Source organism: Toxorhynchites rutilus, chromosome 2 (genome assembly GCF_029784135.1).
Source record: "Toxorhynchites rutilus septentrionalis strain SRP chromosome 2, ASM2978413v1, whole genome shotgun sequence".
Taxonomy (NCBI): Eukaryota; Metazoa; Arthropoda; class Insecta; order Diptera; family Culicidae; genus Toxorhynchites; species Toxorhynchites rutilus.
The window spans coordinates 38,354,339-38,378,791 of record NC_073745.1 but is presented as its reverse complement, the minus strand read 5'-3'; the positions used below and the strand labels follow the sequence as shown (position 1 = coordinate 38,378,791).

The 24,453-nt window shown below is 39.3% G+C and overlaps 4 protein-coding genes across 4 annotated transcripts; 2 read left to right on the top strand and 2 right to left on the bottom strand.

Moving 5' to 3' along the window:
* Window positions 1-580: 580 nt before the first annotated feature.
* LOC129769621 (transcription factor Adf-1-like) lies at window positions 581-2,126 on the bottom strand. Its single transcript, XM_055772002.1, has 2 exons — window positions 1,809-2,126; window positions 581-1,229 (listed from the first exon to the last, which is right to left on the bottom strand). Exons 1-2 carry the CDS (start codon window positions 1,960-1,962, stop codon window positions 697-699), a joined length of 687 nt encoding a protein of 228 aa, XP_055627977.1. The 5' UTR covers window positions 1,963-2,126; the 3' UTR covers window positions 581-696.
* A 12,466-nt stretch (window positions 2,127-14,592) lies between these two features.
* On the bottom strand, window positions 14,593-17,823 carry LOC129768519 (senecionine N-oxygenase-like). Its single transcript, XM_055770228.1, has one exon. The coding sequence runs from the start codon at window positions 17,694-17,696 to the stop codon at window positions 16,416-16,418; it is 1,281 nt and encodes a 426-aa protein (XP_055626203.1). The 5' UTR covers window positions 17,697-17,823; the 3' UTR covers window positions 14,593-16,415.
* An 89-nt stretch (window positions 17,824-17,912) lies between these two features.
* On the top strand, window positions 17,913-20,460 carry LOC129767762 (uncharacterized). The gene is made up of 3 exons (XM_055768944.1): window positions 17,913-18,273; window positions 18,328-18,608; window positions 18,670-20,460. Exons 1-3 carry the CDS (start codon window positions 18,112-18,114, stop codon window positions 19,958-19,960), a joined length of 1,734 nt encoding a protein of 577 aa, XP_055624919.1. The 5' UTR covers window positions 17,913-18,111; the 3' UTR covers window positions 19,961-20,460.
* LOC129765675 (uncharacterized) lies at window positions 20,052-22,900 on the top strand. The gene is made up of 2 exons (XM_055766085.1): window positions 20,052-20,076; window positions 20,346-22,900. Exons 1-2 carry the CDS (start codon window positions 20,052-20,054, stop codon window positions 21,245-21,247), a joined length of 927 nt encoding a protein of 308 aa, XP_055622060.1. The 3' UTR covers window positions 21,248-22,900.
* Window positions 22,901-24,453: the final 1,553 nt, after the last annotated feature.

The following is a 24,453-nucleotide window of genomic DNA, read 5'->3' as shown; positions in this document are numbered from 1 at the left end:
TGTCCCCTACATTACCCACCCGTCTTTTAAACTGTTGAAATTTGAATGGAAAATATCACTTTATGTTATTTCCAATTACAGGTCACAATCGCCTCTAATGCGACATTGAGTAATGGTGGGTTTGAATCTCGGATGGATTGTAAAATGCAGAAGTCGATCTCGTTCGGGCTACAGTCCAGTTCAGTTCAGTTCAGTTCTTTTTCAGAGGCTTTAAATTTTGCAGTTCATTCGCCTCTATCGGGTTACAGAATGCAACATCAAGCTAATTTCAAATCCGATTGGGTTCCGGAATAGGGATGAATACCACACGTGTAATCGGTAAGATACCAGCCGATGTGCTCGAATAAGTATCTCGAAATATGGGTATCGGGTACGTATGGATCAGCTAACACGTAGTCGTGACCAATATTATAGCAGTATATGACCATGAAATAATCTTCAAGAAATAAATGTCAAGAATGAGCTCTCAATAGTGAATTTCATATTTTTTACGAATTTTCTGTATAGTAAGCCAAAGTTGAAAAGACTGCAGACTTTTAGGATATAAGATAGATTAACGTACAATTTTGTTTTTTAGAAAACAAAAATATTTATTTTATCACATTGTTGTTGTTTGAAAGTCTAGTGAATTCCATGCATCTTATCATGAAATACACTCTTTACTCAGTTTCTCTCTTATCCGAATATCATAGGGTATTATGGGCGGTCAGACAAAACGTCATCAACAGCAACCAAAGCCATACGCTTGAACCGTCGAACTTGCCCATCTGACATTTTCAGAAGATCAGGTAGCATACTGAGCAGGAACATTTTCAACCCTTCTGTTTGCGGGTTTGATTCCTCGGAGTCAAGCGGCTTGGGCTTGGTTGTTTTGCGTGGCACATGTCCAACGCGTGCAGTGTCGTTTTCAATGAGCCGTTTAGTTTTTGTTGTGCCCGGTGCCGGCGACCGACGCGGTGTTGGAACTATTTCCGGTTCTTCTGTTGTCTCATATTCGTAGGTATATTCCTCAAAGTCCTCAGTTATTTCTTCTTCATCGTGATCTTCCTGCTTCAGAGGGTCTTTCATATTCTCTGAAAGCGTTTCCAATGACCTAATATATGGCACAGTAAACTGCATAGCATCCATTAGATAGTAAGCTTTCTTCGGTCGTTTCCGTGAATTCGGGGGTTTCAGGTTCCGAACAAAAACTGCTTTCAGGTTCTTCCATCTCTCCTTGCAATCTTCAACTGTAACAAAAAATAAAATAAAAAGGGAGTACAGCAGAATGCAGGGTGCTAGGTGCAAATATTTTAAGGTTTGATAGAGGGTCAAATTTTCTTGAGCCGTCACCTTTGTAATGTACTCATTACATTGTTCATTCTATAAAGCTAAAGAGATGTGATAAATATCAGAAAACATATTCTTACAGACAGTGTAATATTATGATTTATTTGCAACGTCTCTAATATTAAAAAACAATTCCACAGACTGAACTTAAACTGATAAAAACTGAATCCTATTTTCGAACAAATTTTTGGACATGTCATATTCGAACACTGCACAAACACTGTTGAACAAACGAAAACAAACATTCAACGGGTTACTGAGGCCATAAGATGTTCTGTGTCGTCTAATAAACAATAATTCACGCTCACGAAGTTGACGGGAAGGCGCATAAAACGAAACACTGGACAACAATGATGGACAGTCGATGTTTCTCGAAATCAAATCAAAAACAATATATTTACTCAACATCAGGGTATATGCACAAAATAGAATTTCTATTCACATATTTCAATATTGAATTGAATTAAAAATACTCATACCTGGCATCCGCACAACCCTTGCAACTTCACCCCACGCTTTTTCTGTTTCATTCTTTTGCGAGTATCCTGGTCGATTGTAGTCATATAGAACAGGGTGTTTTTCCACTTCTTCTACCAACGTTATATTCACTTGTTGCGAGTTAACATTCATCATGGTGTATATTAAAGGTAACAGATTGAAAATGATTGCGACTTCGATCGTTCGTGACTTGATGGCTGTTTACTGATTACAAACGCGGCACGGACTGGTTGGTAACAAGTAGCGCAGTTTGCCTGTCACAGGCACTCACTACGCTCACTATCACATGCACCCATTGCTGATCGGGTAGTGACTCGAGTCAGTGAGCAGTTCCGAATTGCCTTTTTACTCGCGGACAGGGATGCCAGAAGTGTGTTTTCATTTTGAAAACATTTGACTGTGAAGACATTAAATTTTGTAATGGACTTCAAAGAATGCGAAGAGTTTTATATTTTGTTTCGTGAAAATCTAGAAAAGCTAATCAAACAAGGCATTTTCTCGGTGCTGTTTGGTTGTTTTTCATCAATGCCATAAATTTCCTTTTTTATTACCTAAATCAACATCACTTCAATACATTTTTCATAAATGCAACACATCAGTAACAATAGGTCATATAGAAAAAACTAAATTTAGCTTTCCTCTTCTTCTTGAATGGCGTTAACGAACGGAACTTTTGTCGTCTCAACGTATGCATTAACTAGCGTCATTTATTAATACTTAGTTGAGTAAAAAAATTAGCTTTATTTTACTTCAATCGAGCAGTCGAGCAATGAGATTGTGTTTTTACTACGTTTGGTATGAATAAAAGTAACAACGAAGTATTTACTTTTCGAAAATGGAAGTTTGGCTGATTTCGTATGAATAAAACAGCATTTTGATGTCATATCCGATTTATGTTTAATGCTGCTATCTTGCGCTTAAAGTTAAATAAGGTGACATGTACCATGATCTGTCAAACATTCCGCTACCACTACTTTGTGGCATCGGGCCTGAATTTAGAAAAAATCGAATTACCAAGCCCACAAACTACGCAGAGGGGGGGTTGACGACAATTTTAGTCAGTTGTATAGTTAGTCGTGAAATTGTACTTTTTTTTAACAAGAACAAGAAGCTTTTGATGTGTTTCTTCAGGATTTGATCATCAGAGAATATCAGTCCATATCAAATGAATGAATGCTGTTGCATCGTCTCCAAAGCTGCCTTTTTCCCGTACAGGTGGTGGAGGATTTGGAGAGCAAAGCTTTTCCCATTTCCTCCAGCACATCTACACAAACTGCATCCATTTCTTCTTGCTTGGATAGGTTCTTATTCTTTCTACCGCTATCGCTACTTTTCGGTTGCTGGTTATCGATCATCAACTGTTTTCCCGTTACTCAGATTGTAAAAAATTTAAGATTACAAATTAGTATTTTCAGTAACAATTAAAAACTGAACTTACCATTGTTTACCAGGATATATTCTTCAGGTATCTCGATGTTTATGTGGTCAAAATTAATCGTAAATACACTCTCTGTCCAAAAAAAGAACGAAAGGATCATAACAAAACAAAAAAACAAGCACAACAAGCAAAGTGATTTTTCTAGGAAAGACGAATGTATGAAAATTGACGCAAACTCATATTCGTACTGTGGTTGAAATTCCATCTCGATTTTGAAGGCGCTGTTCAATTTAAGAATTCTATCTTTAGTATGATAATCCTTGTTCATTGCTACTGTCTTTAGCTGCCTTCAGCCGTTGCTACGAGTTTTTTTTTTAATGTATTCCGGTGGAAATGGTTTTGAAAATCGATATTTTCAGAATTCTGATTCTAAGCTTCCTACACAGAAAACTTCAATAGTTTTTAACTGGAGTTGATGTCGGGAGATTGTGGAGAAATATCAACTTTTGTGCAATTGTAATGTAACCTTGTGAGAACTTTATGTGCCTTGTGCTTTGGGTAATTATCCTGGTAAAACTTGAATCCTCTATTCAATTTCATTTTGTTGGTACTGCTGCATATTTTCCTTCATGATGTTCAAGTAAACATTCTGATGCACACCATATGAATAAATAAAATAAGTTAACAAACTTTTTTAATTAAACCGTTTTTTTTGTGATTGAACATAATAATAATACAGATAATGTACTAAAAGCTATAAAACTAATTAAAGGGTGTGTCACATCAAATTGCATCACGGAAAAAACGCTGTAGAAATTTAATTTTTAGGAATTATATCTTCAGCTTTCGCTTATAATCAGATAAGAGTGTATAGATCACGTTGACCATGCTTCACTGTCAATTTTTCGTAAATTTGGAAAAATGTCGTCGAACGAAAAAGAGCGTCGTGAATTAATCCTGTGCACTCATTTCGAGAATCCGGAGTTGTCACATCGGGACATCGGTAAGATGCTGGGAATCGTCCAATCCACGGTCAGCAGAGTACTAAAACGATACTTCGAGAACCTAACCATCGACCGGAAGGTGAAGAACGGCAAAAATGGATGCTCCGTCAGTGAAAAAGATCACAAGCGCGTAGTTAAGCAGTTTAGACGTGATCCGAGAAGTTCGGTCCGGGATGTCGCCAATAAGCTGAATTTGTCAAGTTCATTCGTCCAGCGGACCAAGCAGCGGGAGGGCCTGCGTACATACAAGGTTCAGAAGGCTCTTAACCGCGACGAAAGGCAAAAATGGTGGGGAAGACGTGAGCCCGGAAGCTGTACACCGAAATGCTGACGAAGCCGCATTGACTGGTAATGGACGACGAAACCTACGTCAAAGCGGACTTTCGTCAGCTGCCAGGCCTGTTGTTCTTCTCCTTCTTCTTCTTCTTCTTCAATGGCACTAACGTTCCTAGAGGAACTTCGCCGTCTCAACGTAGTATTACTTGCGTCATTTTTATTAGTACTTAGTTGAGATTTCTATGCCAAATAACACGCCTTGAATGCATTCTGAGTGGCATGCTCTAGAATACGCGTGACCACAGTGCAAGACGGAGGCAATTTCTTTGACGAAAAATTCCCCCGACCAGAACGGGAATCGAACCCGAACACCCGGCATGTTAGTTGTGACGCTAACCACTCGGCCACGGGAGCACGGGTTGTTCTTCTCCGCAGAGGACAAATTCAGCGTTCTGGAGGAGATTCGCAAGCAGAAACTATCCAAGTTTGCCAAAAAGTACATGGTGTGGCAAGCGATCTGCTCTTGCGGAAAGCGGAGCGCCCCCTTCGTGATGACCGGCACGGTAAACGGGCAGGTTTACCTTAAGGAGTGCCTACAGAAGCGCTTACTACCACTATTGAAGCAGCACGAGGGCCCGACCATCTTCTGGCCGGATCTCGCCTCGTGCCACTATTGAAAGGACGTGTTGGAGTGGTACGAAGCCAACGGGGTCACCTTCGTGCCAAAGGAAATGAACCCGCCCAACGCGCCGGAGCTTCGCCCAATAGAGAAATATTGGGCGATTATGAAGCAGGCCCTCCGGAAGAACCCAAAAGTTGTCAAATCGGAGGCGGACTTCAAGAGAAAATGGATTTCTGTTCAAAAAAAAACTACAACCTGACGTTGTATAGAACCTTATGGACGGGGTAAGGAGGAAGGTGCGAGCATACGGGCTTGGGCTCGAAGTATGAATAAAAGAAAATGCCAAAAGTTGTTTAATAGTTTTTATTTTACTGTCTAAACTTTTCAAAAGGATCGGTCTACTGGGCGAATTTCTACAGCGTTTTTTCCGTGATGCAATTTGATGTGACACACCCTTTAGGCAGGTAGCAGTTATCACACTCCTACTTTAATTAATCTAGGACAATAATGAGACTAAAATAAAATCGTGGGGCATTTGGTGAAACCATAAACCACAATCTGACATGTTTCTCCTTTAAAAGCAGCAAACGTTTTCGTGACTTAGGATTTCTTTATTTATTTTTTGACGTAGGATTACGTCTTTCGGGAAAATATGGGGGTACAAAATGAAAATTGAAAGTCGAGCACATCGTGAAAATTGTCCAATTTCAAAAGCTTATTGCTCAGTCATTTCATGATGGATTGAAGAGATTTTTGTGACAATCAATTTCGGCACTCCATAACAATTTTTTACATTGGATAAAATAATATATGTCATGGAACTAACTATTAAACAATTGAAAAATCTCAACCCCTATCCTTACGGAAATACCCACTTCTGATTGGTTGAAATTGACGACACATACGGCGGCTCATGTACATACAGTTGTTGGTCAGTTATTTCCTGATTTACGAGATATTTGTTTCAATCGATCTGAGCACTTCATAACAATTCATCACAATGGATAAAATCATATATCATATGAAACTATCTATCAAACAATCGAAAAATCTCCAAACGGAAATACCTTGTTCTGAATGGTCGAAATTGAAGATACGGAGAAATCGGCATTGCAAATACATCAAAGTAAAGGGATCTTTTGTTCCCACCGAAGTGTGTTCCCTAACAGAGATCAAAACCCGTTGGGATGTATGCCCTCAACGCATACCATGAGTCTCGAGGTTTTGGCAGGCCTACTCCCACTAAAAGATCGCTTCAATTTATTATCTCTTCGGTTCTTCATCCGGTGTAAGGTCATGAACCCATTGGTGATCGGAAATTTTGAGCAGCTGATCGGGCTAAATTTTCATTCTGGATTCATGACTTCATATCATGAATTCATCTCCATGCAGGTTGATCCTTCTTCGTATATTCCCAACCGTGTTTGTTTTCCTGACTACATCAATTCCTCTGTACATTTTGATCTGTTCATGAAGGAGAAAATCCATGGAATTCCAGATTATCATCGATCGGGGATCGTTCCTACGATCTTCAATGCAAAATATGGGCGTATCAATTGTGATAATATGTACTTTACTGATGGGTCCACTATAAATGAGTCCACAGGATTTGGAGTGTTCAACGAATTTTTTAGCGCCTCACACAGTCTTCAGAATCCTTGCTCAGTGTATATTGCTGAATTGGCAGCAATTAATTGGGCGCTGGACAGCGTCGCCTCACGACCTGTTGAACACTATTACATTGTAACGGATAGTCTTAGGGTGGGTTTAGACTAGTGATATATTCATGTGAAGAAATATGATGAGATTTATAGAAATCGCATCAACCGTTTACACTAGGTGAACTTCTATAATGAATATATTCATATTTTCGGTGAATTTATTCACCTGAAGTAGAATTGCATCCAACTTTAGTGATTTCTCACCAGTGAGAAATTCACAAGCGTTTACATATGCTGAATTTATTCAAGTTATATATACCTCGAATAGGGTGCACCCGTGGCCGAGTGGTTAGCGTCTCACATTATCATGCCGGGTGTTCGGGTTCGATCCCCGTTCTGGCCGGGGGATTTTTCGTCAGAGAAATTTCCTTCGACTTGCACTGTGGTCACGCGTATTCTAGAGCTTGCCCCTCGGAATACATTCAAGGCGTGTTATTTGGCTAAAGAAATCTCAACTAAGCATTAATAAATGACGCTAGTTAATGGCATACGTTGAGACGGCGAAAGTTCCACAGGGAACGTGAACGCCATTCCAGAAAAAGAAGATACCTCGAATAAGTGTATCATATTTATTCTCACCCGTTTACACCTATTTTCACGTGAATAAATCCATCTATAGCTATAGATCTCCCTAATGTAAACTCGCCATTAGCTCTGTCGAAGCGGTCGGAAAAGCACTCGCCGTACTTCCTTGAGAGAATACGAAAAATTTTGAGTGCTTTATCCAGACGCTGTTATGTCATTACCTTTGTCTGGGTCCCTTCTCATTGCTCAATTCCGGGTAATGAGAGGGCTGACTCATTAGCTAAGGTAGGTGCGATTGAAGGCGACATTTATCAGCGTCAAATCGCCTTCAATGAATTTTATTCTTTAGTCCGCAAAAATACCATCGCTAACTGGCAACGCAAGTGGAATGAAGATGAATTGGGCCATTGGTTTCACTCGATTATCCCTAAGGTTAGCCTCAATCCGTGGTTCAAAAGTCTGGAATTGAGTCGGGACTTTATTCGCACCTTCTCCCGACTCATGTCCAATCACTGTTCGTTAGATGCACTACTCTTCCGTTTCAATCTTGCCAGCAGCAATCTCTGTGTTTGTGGCCAAGGTTATCGCGACATCGAGCACGTTGTTTGGTCGTGCGAGGTGTATCTGGTCGCCAGATCGAATTTAGAAAACTCCCTTCGGGCCCGAGGAAGACAGCCCAATGTACCGGTGAGAGATGTGTTGGCTCGGTTAGACCTTGATTACATGTCCTCTATATGTGTTCTCCTTAAAGCTATCGATCTTCGTGTGTGATTGTCCCTATGTCCTTATACCCTCCTTTCCTTCCTTTGCGGGTAATTCGTCCCCTTGTTATAAATAGTAGAATAAGTTGAAATGTAAAAACACTGTAGATATACGAACAGATTTAAGAATTGAGTGTTCATCAACATTGTTACAGTTTCCTTATACCCCATCCTTCTCCTAAAAATATGTCAACCTTCTAAACTCGAGTACACCGCGAGTAATCGGTTTTCCACCTTACTAACCATAGATGTAAGAAAATTGTTTATATATATAGTTTTAAAATTATATTTAAGAATTCGGCTCCTTTAAACTTAAGTTACTGAGCCTGCAAAAATAAACGAATTAATAAAAAAAAGAGATCAAAACCAAGCTGCCTGGAGGAAATCGGCATTGCAAATACGTAAAAGCAGAGGGAGCTTTTATTTCCAACGACATGTATTCCCTAACAGAGATTTCAAATTCTGTCTCCGCTGTCCGGTCTGCTGAACAATGGAAGAACAGATAGAATACCCTTACGCCTAAATGGCTACTACAGTGTAATTTACCATAATGTAATGGAAGAGTAAAACCTAACGCCTAAATGGCTACTACTTCTACTGTGTAATTTACAATTTATAGAAACATAAACATATGTACATGTACACGATAAAAAACCCGGCTCTGTAACAGATAAAATGCTATTGAGCCTGATAAATAAATAAATGGGATAAAAAAAAAAAGACTTCAAATTCAATGTACCTGGGGAAAATCAGCATATGAGTACCCTCGTGGTCGATAGTTTAACAAATGACGCGCACAAATGGATAGTGCTCATTGTGACTAGCGTGGGCATTGCTGATTGCATACGTGCTGGCGAATAAGTTGGGAGCGATGAACGAGTGTTTATTTTTATTTTCGTTCCAATATGAATTTCTCGATGGATTGATTGAAGAATGATGTTTCAATAAATTGAATAGAACTTATGTTCGATAGAATTTAAATAAAATTTAAATTTGGAACTTATATGTTGGTTGCTTCGTGAAATTTCATATCAATGACCGATCATGCATTGTAAAACTTTAAGCACAAGTGTAAGTGTAAAATTGTATATGTAGCGGTTGTGTTAAAATGACTTGAAATATGAAACGATTTTTTTCTCTCAAGGAAAGTTCATGCGACGAGAAAAATTGGAAAAATGAATGTTCCGTGTTCCGTTGGGTTTAAAGCGAAAATGAAAATGAATTGAATAAACATTCAGAAAGTAAAAATTATAAATGAAATTACCTTTTCCGTTTTAAATATATTTTCTCTATAATAAAGTAACCCTTTTTTCTGGTGGGCGGCTTTCATCATATCTCATTCCACTTTGGAATCTTCTATTGTGATACAAACCACCCAATGACTTCTATTATCATCACTCGATTGTGAACAAACGATACCTAACAGCCAGACAAAATGGCCTTTTTCCGGGTCACCAAATTATTATCGAAGAGTTTAACAATGTAATTCTTCAAACATATAAAAAAACAGTAAGCCTAACGGAATCCTACGTCAACTATGTGGTCGTGTCTCGGACACAACCCTCCTGTGACTTTTTTGTCAAGTAAAATACTGGTATTAGCAGAATACCCCGTATATTGAAAGAATATCGATTCCAATACGCTTGTGGTCAACAAGTTTCTGTCGGAAAAATCTCTCCACTTTCTTAAAAACTGCTTACATATATCGCTTCCCACGCCAACTTGACGACCTCTGTGCTCTGATCTGTTCTACCTCTTGACCAATCTGTTTTTTTATAAAAATATTGGACTTCGAGTTTTTACTTTAAAAGTTTTAATTGGGGTCTTCGTAGCCACATTGGTTGCGCGTTCGCTTGGTAGGTTATCGATCGTGAGTTCAAAACTCAGGGCCCTCATTGACCATCTTTGTGTTGTTACAGAATAATTACGTCCACGCAACAATCATCAGCGATGGAGATCGATCCACGGTCGAAATAAGATCGATTCATCCATACAACTGCTCTGCTCTGCAAGAAACATCGGGCTGCTGTTCTATTAATAACACAACAATGATCATATCAACTGTCTCCGCTGTCCGGTGGTCTAACTGGATAATGGAATAACAGAAGGAATACGCTTACGCCTAAATGGTTACTGTGTAATGTACCATACGCAAATGGTATAGAAGGAATACTCTTACGCCGAAAAATGGCAACTGTGTAATGTGCTATTTATAGATATGATAAAATGCTAAAATGCTCATGAGCCTAAAAATAAACAAATTGGTTAAAAAAAAGTTTTGATATGTACGCCATTGCGACAGCCGTCAATTGTTTGTGTTTTGTTTTATTTGCTCTTTCATCGTCATTCGATCGACACCTGAACAGTGCATCACTACGTGCCCTGCAAGCCATCAGCACGATCACGTTGCGGTTGGAAATCATCGAATTTCTACAAATATCCAAATAGACGACGCGTTCCTAAAGATGTCTGTACACTGTCCTAACCATGTACCGACAGGTTCGACGAACAGTCCGAAAAAATATCTTGGGCATCCAATAACTGAATATTTGCTTGTCGTGTTTTGTGTCCAACATATTTGATCAGTACACTTTGATCAAATTTTATCTGTCTAAAAGAGCCAAATATTTGGCTTCAACCAAACAGTGTATAAGCTGAATGTAAGATGAATGACTGTTATCTCTATAATCCGATACAACATCATCATATGTAATCGCTACAATTTGCTCACAGAAACGACATTGATTGCTTTTAACGTCCCCTAGCAATAAATTCATTTGCAGCTGCAGAAAGTTTATCCTTAGAAAGTGATTCTGACTACACAATCTAAACCTTTATCTTCCTACAGGAACATTCTATATTATAGCAATTGACACTTATTTAGGTATTTATATTTCCACTAAGTATATTCTAAAAACACCGACTGGTTATTAGTTTGATATCCTGCCAGATACTCCACAAAAAATAGAACTATACAATTTATTCTAAACACAAGCTTTGAAAGCCCTTCAGCAGTCGAAACTCTCCATCATCTATAACCTCAAATTTATCGTTTCGATAGTGCAACAGACTTTCCGCCCGACGTGCCATACACTGATCGAAGATTTTCATTACGACCGGTTTCATCGGCTCGACCCCAGCAGTCGCCGCCAGATCATTGTAGTATTTCGGCTGCAAATCACCTACCAGTTTGTGCGTCCATTGCTTGGGTAAGCCACGACGCCGGCGATCTTCAATGTCCGCTTCCATTTCGCGTAGCATATCTTCTATTCTATCGTTTCAATCGATCTGAGCACTTCATAACAATTCATCACAATGGATAAAATCATATATCATATGAAACTATCTATCAAACAATCGAAAAATCTCCAAACGGAAATACCTTGTTCTGAATGGTCGAAATTGAAGATACGGAGAAATCGGCATTGCAAATACATCAAAGTAAAGGGATCTTTTGTTCCCACCGAAGTGTGTTCCCTAACAGAGATCAAAACCCGTTGGGATGTATGCCCTCAACGCATACCATGAGTCTCGAGGTTTTGGCAGGCCTACTCCCACTAAAAGATCGCTTCAATTTATTATCTCTTCGGTTCTTCATCCGGTGTAAGGTCATGAACCCATTGGTGATCGGAAATTTTGAGCAGCTGATCGGGCTAAATTTTCATTCTGGATTCATGACTTCATATCATGAATTCATCTCCATGCAGGTTGATCCTTCTTCGTATATTCCCAACCGTGTTTGTTTTCCTGACTACATCAATTCCTCTGTACATTTTGATCTGTTCATGAAGGAGAAAATCCATGGAATTCCAGATTATCATCGATCGGGGATCGTTCCTACGATCTTCAATGCAAAATATGGGCGTATCAATTGTGATAATATGTACTTTACTGATGGGTCCACTATAAATGAGTCCACAGGATTTGGAGTGTTCAACGAATTTTTTAGCGCCTCACACAGTCTTCAGAATCCTTGCTCAGTGTATATTGCTGAATTGGCAGCAATTAATTGGGCGCTGGACAGCGTCGCCTCACGACCTGTTGAACACTATTACATTGTAACGGATAGTCTTAGGGTGGGTTTAGACTAGTGATATATTCATGTGAAGAAATATGATGAGATTTATAGAAATCGCATCAACCGTTTACACTAGGTGAACTTCTATAATGAATATATTCATATTTTCGGTGAATTTATTCACCTGAAGTAGAATTGCATCCAACTTTAGTGATTTCTCACCAGTGAGAAATTCACAAGCGTTTACATATGCTGAATTTATTCAAGTTATATATACCTCGAATAGGGTGCACCCGTGGCCGAGTGGTTAGCGTCTCACATTATCATGCCGGGTGTTCGGGTTCGATCCCCGTTCTGGCCGGGGGATTTTTCGTCAGAGAAATTTCCTTCGACTTGCACTGTGGTCACGCGTATTCTAGAGCTTGCCCCTCGGAATACATTCAAGGCGTGTTATTTGGCTAAAGAAATCTCAACTAAGCATTAATAAATGACGCTAGTTAATGGCATACGTTGAGACGGCGAAAGTTCCACAGGGAACGTGAACGCCATTCCAGAAAAAGAAGATACCTCGAATAAGTGTATCATATTTATTCTCACCCGTTTACACCTATTTTCACGTGAATAAATCCATCTATAGCTATAGATCTCCCTAATGTAAACTCGCCATTAGCTCTGTCGAAGCGGTCGGAAAAGCACTCGCCGTACTTCCTTGAGAGAATACGAAAAATTTTGAGTGCTTTATCCAGACGCTGTTATGTCATTACCTTTGTCTGGGTCCCTTCTCATTGCTCAATTCCGGGTAATGAGAGGGCTGACTCATTAGCTAAGGTAGGTGCGATTGAAGGCGACATTTATCAGCGTCAAATCGCCTTCAATGAATTTTATTCTTTAGTCCGCAAAAATACCATCGCTAACTGGCAACGCAAGTGGAATGAAGATGAATTGGGCCATTGGTTTCACTCGATTATCCCTAAGGTTAGCCTCAATCCGTGGTTCAAAAGTCTGGAATTGAGTCGGGACTTTATTCGCACCTTCTCCCGACTCATGTCCAATCACTGTTCGTTAGATGCACTACTCTTCCGTTTCAATCTTGCCAGCAGCAATCTCTGTGTTTGTGGCCAAGGTTATCGCGACATCGAGCACGTTGTTTGGTCGTGCGAGGTGTATCTGGTCGCCAGATCGAATTTAGAAAACTCCCTTCGGGCCCGAGGAAGACAGCCCAATGTACCGGTGAGAGATGTGTTGGCTCGGTTAGACCTTGATTACATGTCCTCTATATGTGTTCTCCTTAAAGCTATCGATCTTCGTGTGTGATTGTCCCTATGTCCTTATACCCTCCTTTCCTTCCTTTGCGGGTAATTCGTCCCCTTGTTATAAATAGTAGAATAAGTTGAAATGTAAAAACACTGTAGATATACGAACAGATTTAAGAATTGAGTGTTCATCAACATTGTTACAGTTTCCTTATACCCCATCCTTCTCCTAAAAATATGTCAACCTTCTAAACTCGAGTACACCGCGAGTAATCGGTTTTCCACCTTACTAACCATAGATGTAAGAAAATTGTTTATATATATAGTTTTAAAATTATATTTAAGAATTCGGCTCCTTTAAACTTAAGTTACTGAGCCTGCAAAAATAAACGAATTAATAAAAAAAAGAGATCAAAACCAAGCTGCCTGGAGGAAATCGGCATTGCAAATACGTAAAAGCAGAGGGAGCTTTTATTTCCAACGACATGTATTCCCTAACAGAGATTTCAAATTCTGTCTCCGCTGTCCGGTCTGCTGAACAATGGAAGAACAGATAGAATACCCTTACGCCTAAATGGCTACTACAGTGTAATTTACCATAATGTAATGGAAGAGTAAAACCTAACGCCTAAATGGCTACTACTTCTACTGTGTAATTTACAATTTATAGAAACATAAACATATGTACATGTACACGATAAAAAACCCGGCTCTGTAACAGATAAAATGCTATTGAGCCTGATAAATAAATAAATGGGATAAAAAAAAAAAGACTTCAAATTCAATGTACCTGGGGAAAATCAGCATATGAGTACCCTCGTGGTCGATAGTTTAACAAATGACGCGCACAAATGGATAGTGCTCATTGTGACTAGCGTGGGCATTGCTGATTGCATACGTGCTGGCGAATAAGTTGGGAGCGATGAACGAGTGTTTATTTTTATTTTCGTTCCAATATGAATTTCTCGATGGATTGATTGAAGAATGATGTTTCAATAAATTGAATAGAACTTATGTTCGATAGAATTTAAATAAAATTTAAATTTGGAACTTATATGTTGGTTGCTTCGTGAAATTTCATATCAATGACCGATCATGCATTGTAAAACTTTAAGCACAAGTGTAAGTGTAAAATTGTATATGTAGCGGTTGTGTTAAAATGACTTGAAATATGAAACGATTTTTTTCTCTCAAGGAAAGTTCATGCGACGAGAAAAATTGGAAAAATGAATGTTCCGTGTTCCGTTGGGTTTAAAGCGAAAATGAAAATGAATTGAATAAACATTCAGAAAGTAAAAATTATAAATGAAATTACCTTTTCCGTTTTAAATATATTTTCTCTATAATAAAGTAACCCTTTTTTCTGGTGGGCGGCTTTCATCATATCTCATTCCACTTTGGAATCTTCTATTGTGATACAAACCACCCAATGACTTCTATTATCATCACTCGATTGTGAACAAACGATACCTAACAGCCAGACAAAATGGCCTTTTTCCGGGTCACCAAATTATTATCGAAGAGTTTAACAATGTAATTCTTCAAACATATAAAAAAACAGTAAGCCTAACGGAATCCTACGTCAACTATGTGGTCGTGTCTCGGACACAACCCTCCTGTGACTTTTTTGTCAAGTAAAATACTGGTATTAGCAGAATACCCCGTATATTGAAAGAATATCGATTCCAATACGCTTGTGGTCAACAAGTTTCTGTCGGAAAAATCTCTCCACTTTCTTAAAAACTGCTTACATATATCGCTTCCCACGCCAACTTGACGACCTCTGTGCTCTGATCTGTTCTACCTCTTGACCAATCTGTTTTTTTATAAAAATATTGGACTTCGAGTTTTTACTTTAAAAGTTTTAATTGGGGTCTTCGTAGCCACATTGGTTGCGCGTTCGCTTGGTAGGTTATCGATCGTGAGTTCAAAACTCAGGGCCCTCATTGACCATCTTTGTGTTGTTACAGAATAATTACGTCCACGCAACAATCATCAGCGATGGAGATCGATCCACGGTCGAAATAAGATCGATTCATCCATACAACTGCTCTGCTCTGCAAGAAACATCGGGCTGCTGTTCTATTAATAACACAACAATGATCATATCAACTGTCTCCGCTGTCCGGTGGTCTAACTGGATAATGGAATAACAGAAGGAATACGCTTACGCCTAAATGGTTACTGTGTAATGTACCATACGCAAATGGTATAGAAGGAATACTCTTACGCCGAAAAATGGCAACTGTGTAATGTGCTATTTATAGATATGATAAAATGCTAAAATGCTCATGAGCCTAAAAATAAACAAATTGGTTAAAAAAAAGTTTTGATATGTACGCCATTGCGACAGCCGTCAATTGTTTGTGTTTTGTTTTATTTGCTCTTTCATCGTCATTCGATCGACACCTGAACAGTGCATCACTACGTGCCCTGCAAGCCATCAGCACGATCACGTTGCGGTTGGAAATCATCGAATTTCTACAAATATCCAAATAGACGACGCGTTCCTAAAGATGTCTGTACACTGTCCTAACCATGTACCGACAGGTTCGACGAACAGTCCGAAAAAATATCTTGGGCATCCAATAACTGAATATTTGCTTGTCGTGTTTTGTGTCCAACATATTTGATCAGTACACTTTGATCAAATTTTATCTGTCTAAAAGAGCCAAATATTTGGCTTCAACCAAACAGTGTATAAGCTGAATGTAAGATGAATGACTGTTATCTCTATAATCCGATACAACATCATCATATGTAATCGCTACAATTTGCTCACAGAAACGACATTGATTGCTTTTAACGTCCCCTAGCAATAAATTCATTTGCAGCTGCAGAAAGTTTATCCTTAGAAAGTGATTCTGACTACACAATCTAAACCTTTATCTTCCTACAGGAACATTCTATATTATAGCAATTGACACTTATTTAGGTATTTATATTTCCACTAAGTATATTCTAAAAACACCGACTGGTTATTAGTTTGATATCCTGCCAGATACTCCACAAAAAATAGAACTATACAATTTATTCTAAACACAAGCTTTGAAAGCCCTTCAGCAGTCGAAACTCTCCATCATCTATAACCTCAAATTTATCGTTTCGATAGTGCAACAGACTTTCCGCCCGACGTGCCATACACTGATCGAAGATTTTCATTACGACCGGTTTCATCGGCTCGACCCCAGCAGTCGCCGCCAGATCATTGTAGTATTTCGGCTGCAAATCACCTACCAGTTTGTGCGTCCATTGCTTGGGTAAGCCACGACGCCGGCGATCTTCAATGTCCGCTTCCATTTCGCGTAGCATATCTTCCTTGGGAGGAAACTTTTTCGCTCCGCTGAAAAACTGCACACAGAAGCGTGCCTGTAAATCCATCATCTGCGTTGGGCAGCAATGAAACGGTACTCCAATCAGGGCCATCGACGGGTGGTTGATGTTGATGAGCTGTTTGTAGAGTGGTTGAACTCGGTGTTGTTCTACAAATATTCCGCAATCAATCGAGAGGAAAGGAAACGAGTACTCATAGCCGGTGCAATAAATAATCACGGAACAGCTGATATCGGTGCCGTCTACTAATTTGGCACCATTCGTGGTTAAGCTGGAGATATTAGGTTTTCTGACAACCGATGGGGCGAAATCTAGTGGAAGATTATCTGCTTTATGGTAGCTTATGGTTATGCTCTTGGCAACATTTAGCGTAGCGATCACAATGTCGAGTGCACTATAGCCGGCGCCTATCACGAGCAAATCTTCACCCGCAAAGCGCTCAGCGCTGCGATAATCGTGGCTATGAATTTGTAAGCCATTGAATTGATCCCGGCCTGGATACTCAGGAATCATCGGATACGAATAGTGACCGTTGCAAACCATTACACAATCAAATTGAAATTCCTCGTACTCGTTTTTGAGTAACTTCTTAACAATCACCTCCCATTTGCTGCCTCCTTGTATCGGATTAACTCTTATCACATGATGCTCGAACTTTATCAGTTTGTTCAGATGGAACTTTTCCGCGTAGTCTTCCAGCCATCTGAGCACTTCTTCCTGTTTCACGTAGGAAACATCGGAATCAATGGCAGAGTCCAGATAGCCCATTGTTTGCTTTGGGATGTTCGATCGCAAGCCTTTGTACATGCTCGTGTGAATTGGCAATCCATTGCGGTCGTGTCCCACGTCATTTGTATAGACCCAGGTTCCACCAAGGCGATCGGTTTGCTCGAAAACTACAACTTCGTTGGATATGGCCGAGGCGTGTCTTGCGCTGGCCAGACCGCCAGCTCCGGCCCCAATGATGCAATATGCCATCAGATGTTATTAGAAACTTACTGCTTTAATTCCAGCAGAATGACTATCAGCTGCTGTATGTAGCCAGTGAATGATAAGGTTCATATTTAGTGGAATTATACAACCTCAACACTATCATTAATTTTAACTAGCGTGTGCTCTGTTTGTACAAAATTTAACGAGCTGCACTGTTTATCAGTTTGAAATACAAAATCATTAGAGTGCCTGTAAGGAGAGTGACGACATTCTATCCAGAACAAAATAAATGTGTTTGGCAACAATGAAATTTACAGCTGGTAGCACTGGTTCAGTTTAAGCCTTCAAGTGGTTTTTGCGAAATGATGCTTTTGTTTACTTTTCGTTGTACTTTGATTGTCGGTTTAGTGGTTTGTTGCGTTTAGTTTTAGTGAGAAAGCATAAGAATTTGTTCGAAACAATGAAGTGTTTTGCTAAATATTGCACAAATAAAACAACACCGGGATTCAAGAACATCGGGTTCTTTCGATTTCCAGCGGATGAAGACCTGCAAGTTGCATGGAAAAAGTTCTGTGGAGTCCCAGATCATTTCGAAATTACAGCTAGTTGTCGAGTGTGCAGCGTAAGTAAAAATCGTTGAAGCATAAGAAGCTAACTAAATATTTGCGAAAAACAGTTTCACTTTCTGCAGGAGGATGTATATTTTGCTTCCGGCAAAGGAAAAATTATGCGGCGACGTACGGCAGTCCCAGTGTATGATTGCGTTCCACAGATCGCCGACTGTACTCTCGGAGAAGATGACCTGAGCGCGGACGTATCGAATGCGAGCAGTACCATTGAGGAACCTGGTTCGGCAGTTAACACAGAGGTGTCCTTCGAAAATATGATTCCAGTAAAGTGCTCCCCGTATGACGAACACCAAGCTGTTTGTGCTGGCACAAAGAGGAAATATGAGAGGTAAAAGTTTGTACATAATGGGTTTCATTTGGACTTATGATTCATAAATAAAACATTTCAGTTACTTGAACAATGTAAACCGGGAAGTAGTCGAATTAAAGAAGCGCTGCCATGGTCTTGAAAAAGTTGTCAACCAAAAGGAGCACTTGATTACACAACAAGCGAAAACTACTGATCTGGCTCTAAACGCTCTCAAAAGGACATTTAACTCCGATCAAGTCGACATGCTTTTGTACCAGAAAAAACGACCAGGGCAGTGGAGTAATGAGACTGTGACAGAAAGCCTTAAGACAAAATTCGTGTGCGGAACGAAGGGTTACGAGCACCAGCGGAGTAAATATCCTCTTCCATCCGAACGCACGTTGCAACGAAAGGTGGAAGATTTGTCTTTCAACCCAGGAATTTTGGACGATGTAGTGGAGCTTTTAAAGCTGAAAGTCAGTACAATGCCTCCAGAAGATCTCGACTGTGGGCTCATTTTTGATGAGATGTCCATTGAAGAAGCGAAGAGTTTTTGTGTGTCTACCAGTCAGTTCTATGGTGACATAACCATCCCTGGTCAATCTGGACTGGCAACTAATGCGCTTGTGTTTGTTTTGGTGGGAGTAAGAGCCAGGTGGAAGCAAACCGTCGGTTATCACTTCACGGGCAACAGTATCCCGGATAATGATCTGAAAGAAATCATCTTCAAAATTATTCAGGAAGTGGAGTCATTTGGATGTAAGGTGCATTTTCTCACCTCAGACTGCAGTCCAAAGAATAAAAAGTTGTGGAACGCTCTGGATTTGAAATTCCACAAACATGTAGTGCTCAATAGTGAGGCTATCGAGCACCCAACAGATTCGTCGAGGAAACTGGAAATCATTCCAGACGTAGTCCACGTTTTCAAGTCGGCTGTTCAAGGATGGATTAAAAATGGAGTGCTGTGGCTACCACCGGATGTGGTGGCATCTAATGGGTTCTGTTCGAATGAAGTCAATATTCAACACCTTCACGATCTCGTACACTACGAACAGCAAAACTTGCTTAAAGTCGCCCATAATCTAAAACCGGAGGATGTAGAATTTGAAAAGAAAAGGAACAACTTTGATGTGATGAAGGTCATCAATTCTGAAAAATTTGTAAACCGTAATGTTTCGGCCGCACTTCGATTCTACAGCCATGCTGCAAACCGACCTGAAGTTCTACCAACCGTATATTTCATAGAAACACTATCACAATGGTTTCAACTCTCGAAAAATAGATCGATGAAAATGGCTTTGAGCAAAGGTGAGCAAAGATTCTGTAGTACTTTTAATGATTCAGTTAATATAGAGAATAATTTGGCTAGGGGTCATCCACAAAATAAGTAATTTGTTACTAAACAACCATAGAAGAATTTCTTGCCTCCTAAAACCCCCACATGCCAAATTTGGTTCAATTTGCTTGATTAGTTCTAGAGTTATGCAGAAATTTGTTTCATTTGGGAGTCCCCCTCCCCTCTTCGAGAGGGGGAGGGTCTGAAACCAGCATAGAAAAATTTCTTGCCTTCTAAAACCCCCACATACCAGATTTGTTAGATTAGTTCTCCCCGGTCACAAACCATCACAAAAATCTTCCCTGTCCCAAAAACCTCTGCATACTAATTTTTACTAGTTTCCAAGTCTATATCTATAAACTATGTCTGAGGACGAAATTACATTTTCTTAGACTCTTCGTATGTTTTAGATTAACTCATTTTTTTTATTTATATTTTAGCAAATTCGCAAAAGTATAAGGAGACGCTGCAGTTCTATATTTTTTTCAAAAAATTCATTTACGCTGTGGAGGTAGGACATAAACGGTATTGGAAACCATGGCAGGCATCCATAATTCTAGCAACGAATGCAATACTCAGGTTGCAAGACATGTTCTTGAACGTAAAAGGTTACAGCTTCCTATTTACAGCGAGATTCACTCAAGATTGTGTCGAGAATATCTTTTCTCAAATTCGAATACGACAGAAGAAACCTACCGCCTTGCAATTCAAATGCTTCCTAAAATCATTAACCATTTCACAGTATTTGACAGTGGTTTCCGGGTCATCTTATGAGACAGACGACACAGATTGGCTTTTGAACTTTCCCTCTAACGTGAAGCAATTAAAGGAGAAAAAAGCCATTGAGGAGCGGAAAGTACCTGTTATAAACGAACTGACTAAGATAGACACGCAGACAGCATTGAAGAAAATTAACGACAATGAGAAGAATGTGGTCTATCACCTTGCTGGAATGATCGTTTATAAAGTGGCAAAGCATGACGCAGTTTGTCAACAGAGTGTTGAAAAATGCTTAGCCACTGAACCATTTATCTCGGATTACACAAAACTAACCATTACTAAAGATTTCACAGGTCAAGCATTGGTATACGTGAATGAACCAACCTTTATCTTTTTTTTGAAACTGGAAATTGTATTCAGAAGCGAGTTGGAAAATATGGAAAACGATACCGTGTTTGATGTAATTGAAGCGCAACTGGCAAACATTCCAGCTACACATTTCATTGAATGTCATGATTTAAAAAAGAAACTAATAAGGCGGTTCTTGTATTTCCGGTTGAAAATTCATCAGCCAAAGAAAATTCATAAGAATAAGTACGATAGTAGATCGATGGCAATGTAACTCTATTGATCAACAGGTTAGATGTTCCAGAAAACAATAAATAGTACAGTATAATCCAACTCTTGTTCATTCATTTCATTTTTGCCATTCCTGTAAAACCGAAAGTTTAATTTATGGATAACGAACAGATTCTTTTTTATTTTTTTAAACACATGCAGATTGGTCAAAATACATCATTTACTCTAATATGAAATGTATTTAAGTATGTAATAGGATGTATTTAATACTTTTAAAGGAATACAAGAGCTTGGTCATCAATTAATGCACTTAACCTCCATTTTTGAGGCTGTCCATACACCTTGGTATCTTTTCGAAGGATTTCGACAACCTCCCTACACCTCCGTGAAAAAAATACCCATATAAATATTGGAAAATTTATATGAACCGTTTACATTATTTTGCTTACCTCATGTCTTTCTATATCTGTCTACGTGGTATATGGACAGCCCTTATCATGATTCTGGTTAAATATTGTATTGTACCTAATTGTATTCTATACTGCAGAATGCCCATAGACGACACCTAAATAAAACTATCAGAGCTAGAATGGAATTGTTCGGCAGCACGACAAACTGGATATCGCAATCCACCTTTCCTCAAATATCAACCGCAGATCGCTTTCAACAGGTCAAGGGACATATCATACGGAAAGAATGTCTTTTGGGCAGCTACTATCAATAGTCTCGTAGTATAAAATATGCAACAATGCATGTGTATTCTCGCAGTACAATCTACAACATTTACATCTGTTTCACTCCATAAAAAAATCTTCCATTTCCCAAGATAGAGAATTAGCGATATGGGCAGGTGCCTGCAGGATATCATTCCTTTTTATGCGAAAACTATATCACGCATATGGATGAATGAAACAAAGAAAACACTGTTAACTCTTGAGGAAAAAAAACGTATGAAGAATGAACTTACCGATGTTGGAGATTGGTGTTTGAATAATCCACAATGAAGTATTTTTCCTGACTCAGTATGTAGATTTCCAGTTCCAGGAGCAGCAGCAACATCACTACGCCGAAACACTTCCTGAAGCTTTTGCTTTCCGGTGCCCGGTCTTGTCCATCTCTATTTTGTAGGGATTCCAGATTTCATTATTGTTGTTTAGATTTAGCAGCCTCACACGCACTGGGATACTGTTCCGACTATTCCATAGTTGTCTTCACAATTCGATATTGATTTTACTTCGAAAGGAACCAGCATCAGATAAAATCACTTCCGGATAGCGGAACCAGACACCAGCATATCCCAGTAGCAGTAGATTATTCGCTGGCTTCCGAGCAAAATAGACTAGCAGCAGGACAAACTCTTTTCGGCAGTAGTTTGCAAAACATCCTTCCATCCCTTCTGGAGAAGTTTTCCGCAGCTGCTCGGGCAAGCGCTGGTTCGCGCTGTTCCATGGAATTATCAATAAAATAATTGGCGATCATAAAAACATTGAAATTATAATGAATCTACTTACTGTAATCGAGCAAAGGGATAAAAACAGTTACAAACATTTTGCTGTTTTGAAATCACAATGAGCACAATACTCGCAATTTATTTTTCTTCTCAGGCTGAATTTGACAGGTCATTTGTTCGTTTGGAATGACACTGACAGCTCATCGCTGTTCCAATTTTGACATTGGCGTCACTCTTCTTATAGGCACTCTAAAAATCATCACCACAAGCGGATCTGTCGGATTAAAGTGCGATTCACATACAACATCCACGTCACGTCCACGTTCCGTCCTGTCACGATGCGTCAATTATTCTTCCATGCAATTCTTATGGAAGCATTCACATACACCATCAACGATAAGTCGAAGTTTCCGTTGCTGGTGTATGTGAATGCTTTCATAAGAATTGCATGGAAGAATAATTGACGCATCGTGACAGGACGGAACGTGGACGTGACGTGGATGTTGTATGTGAATCGCACTTAAAGTGCGCTACACATATAGCGTCACCGTCACCGTCCCGTCAACTATTCTCTTGGACTTATTTTGCCGACGTCAAAGTTGCCGGTGATGGTGTATGTGAATGCTACCATACGATTTCCATGGGAGAATATTTGACATTTCATTCCTTTACGATGACTTCTCGGTGACGAGACGGTGTATGTGTAGCGCTCTTAAGATGGTTGTACCGTTTTGTCTCAAATTCCGAGCACTTAAGCGGACCTCACACGGTCAACTTTATTGACAATATGATGACATTTGAGAGCATAATGACAGCTGAACATGGCCGACGACGCAGAAATCCGGATTTTCTGATTTTCGAGCATCAATATCGTGACATTTCATATAGATGCATGATGTTGACGTTTTACCTCACGGACTTCCAGACTGAGTTGCCAGATACGCAAGCGCACATTTAATTTTTGTTAGTCTTTTTTGCGATTGCAATTAAAATTTATAAACTACTGAAATTGTAGGAATCATAAATGGAAGCTTTTGGTTTGGAAAACCGATACTTTGAATAGCAAAATACGGTACTTTTCACGATACAAATCAAAACTTCAAAGTAAACTGACAATGTGATAGTGAGAGAGTGGATGAAACTTAATATCGTTTTAGGAATTTTTTAACGTTGAACTCGGTCATTCTTTGCGCTAGTGAGCGGGTTGTATGTTTCTTCACACTCCGCTATAAAATTTGGAGAATGAGAAGATCTGGGAAAATCACAGATGAAAAAACATCATGTGTTAATTCAAGCTACAGTAGAATCCCGATTATCCGCGGAATAGTCGGGCAAACTCACCGCGATTAACGAATATCGCGATGACCCATTAAAGGACAAAAAAATGCAAACACGAAAAGAGATGTTTCAACATAAAAACTATGTTCTATCAATACAAAAATCAATCAACTATCCATCTATAAGGTCGTGTACACCAGTGGCTAAATAATGTAAAAGCCATGACCACAACAAAAGAGCATGGGCCTACCACTCACTAACAAATTCCGGAAAGGTCTATTGATTTACTATGGAACTCGCAGTCACGAATAATCCGCAGGGCGGATCACCCGCTCGCGGATAATCGGGGTTCTACTGTCATAGTCTCATTTATGGAATAAAAACATTTGCTTGCAGATAAAATAACTTGCATATATTTTCGCAAACTAAAATAATCTGGCATCTCTGAAACTGAAAGGAACAGTCTGTATTTGTGAAACGAGTATTATGATGTATTTTTGAGAAGAAAAACCGAATTATAA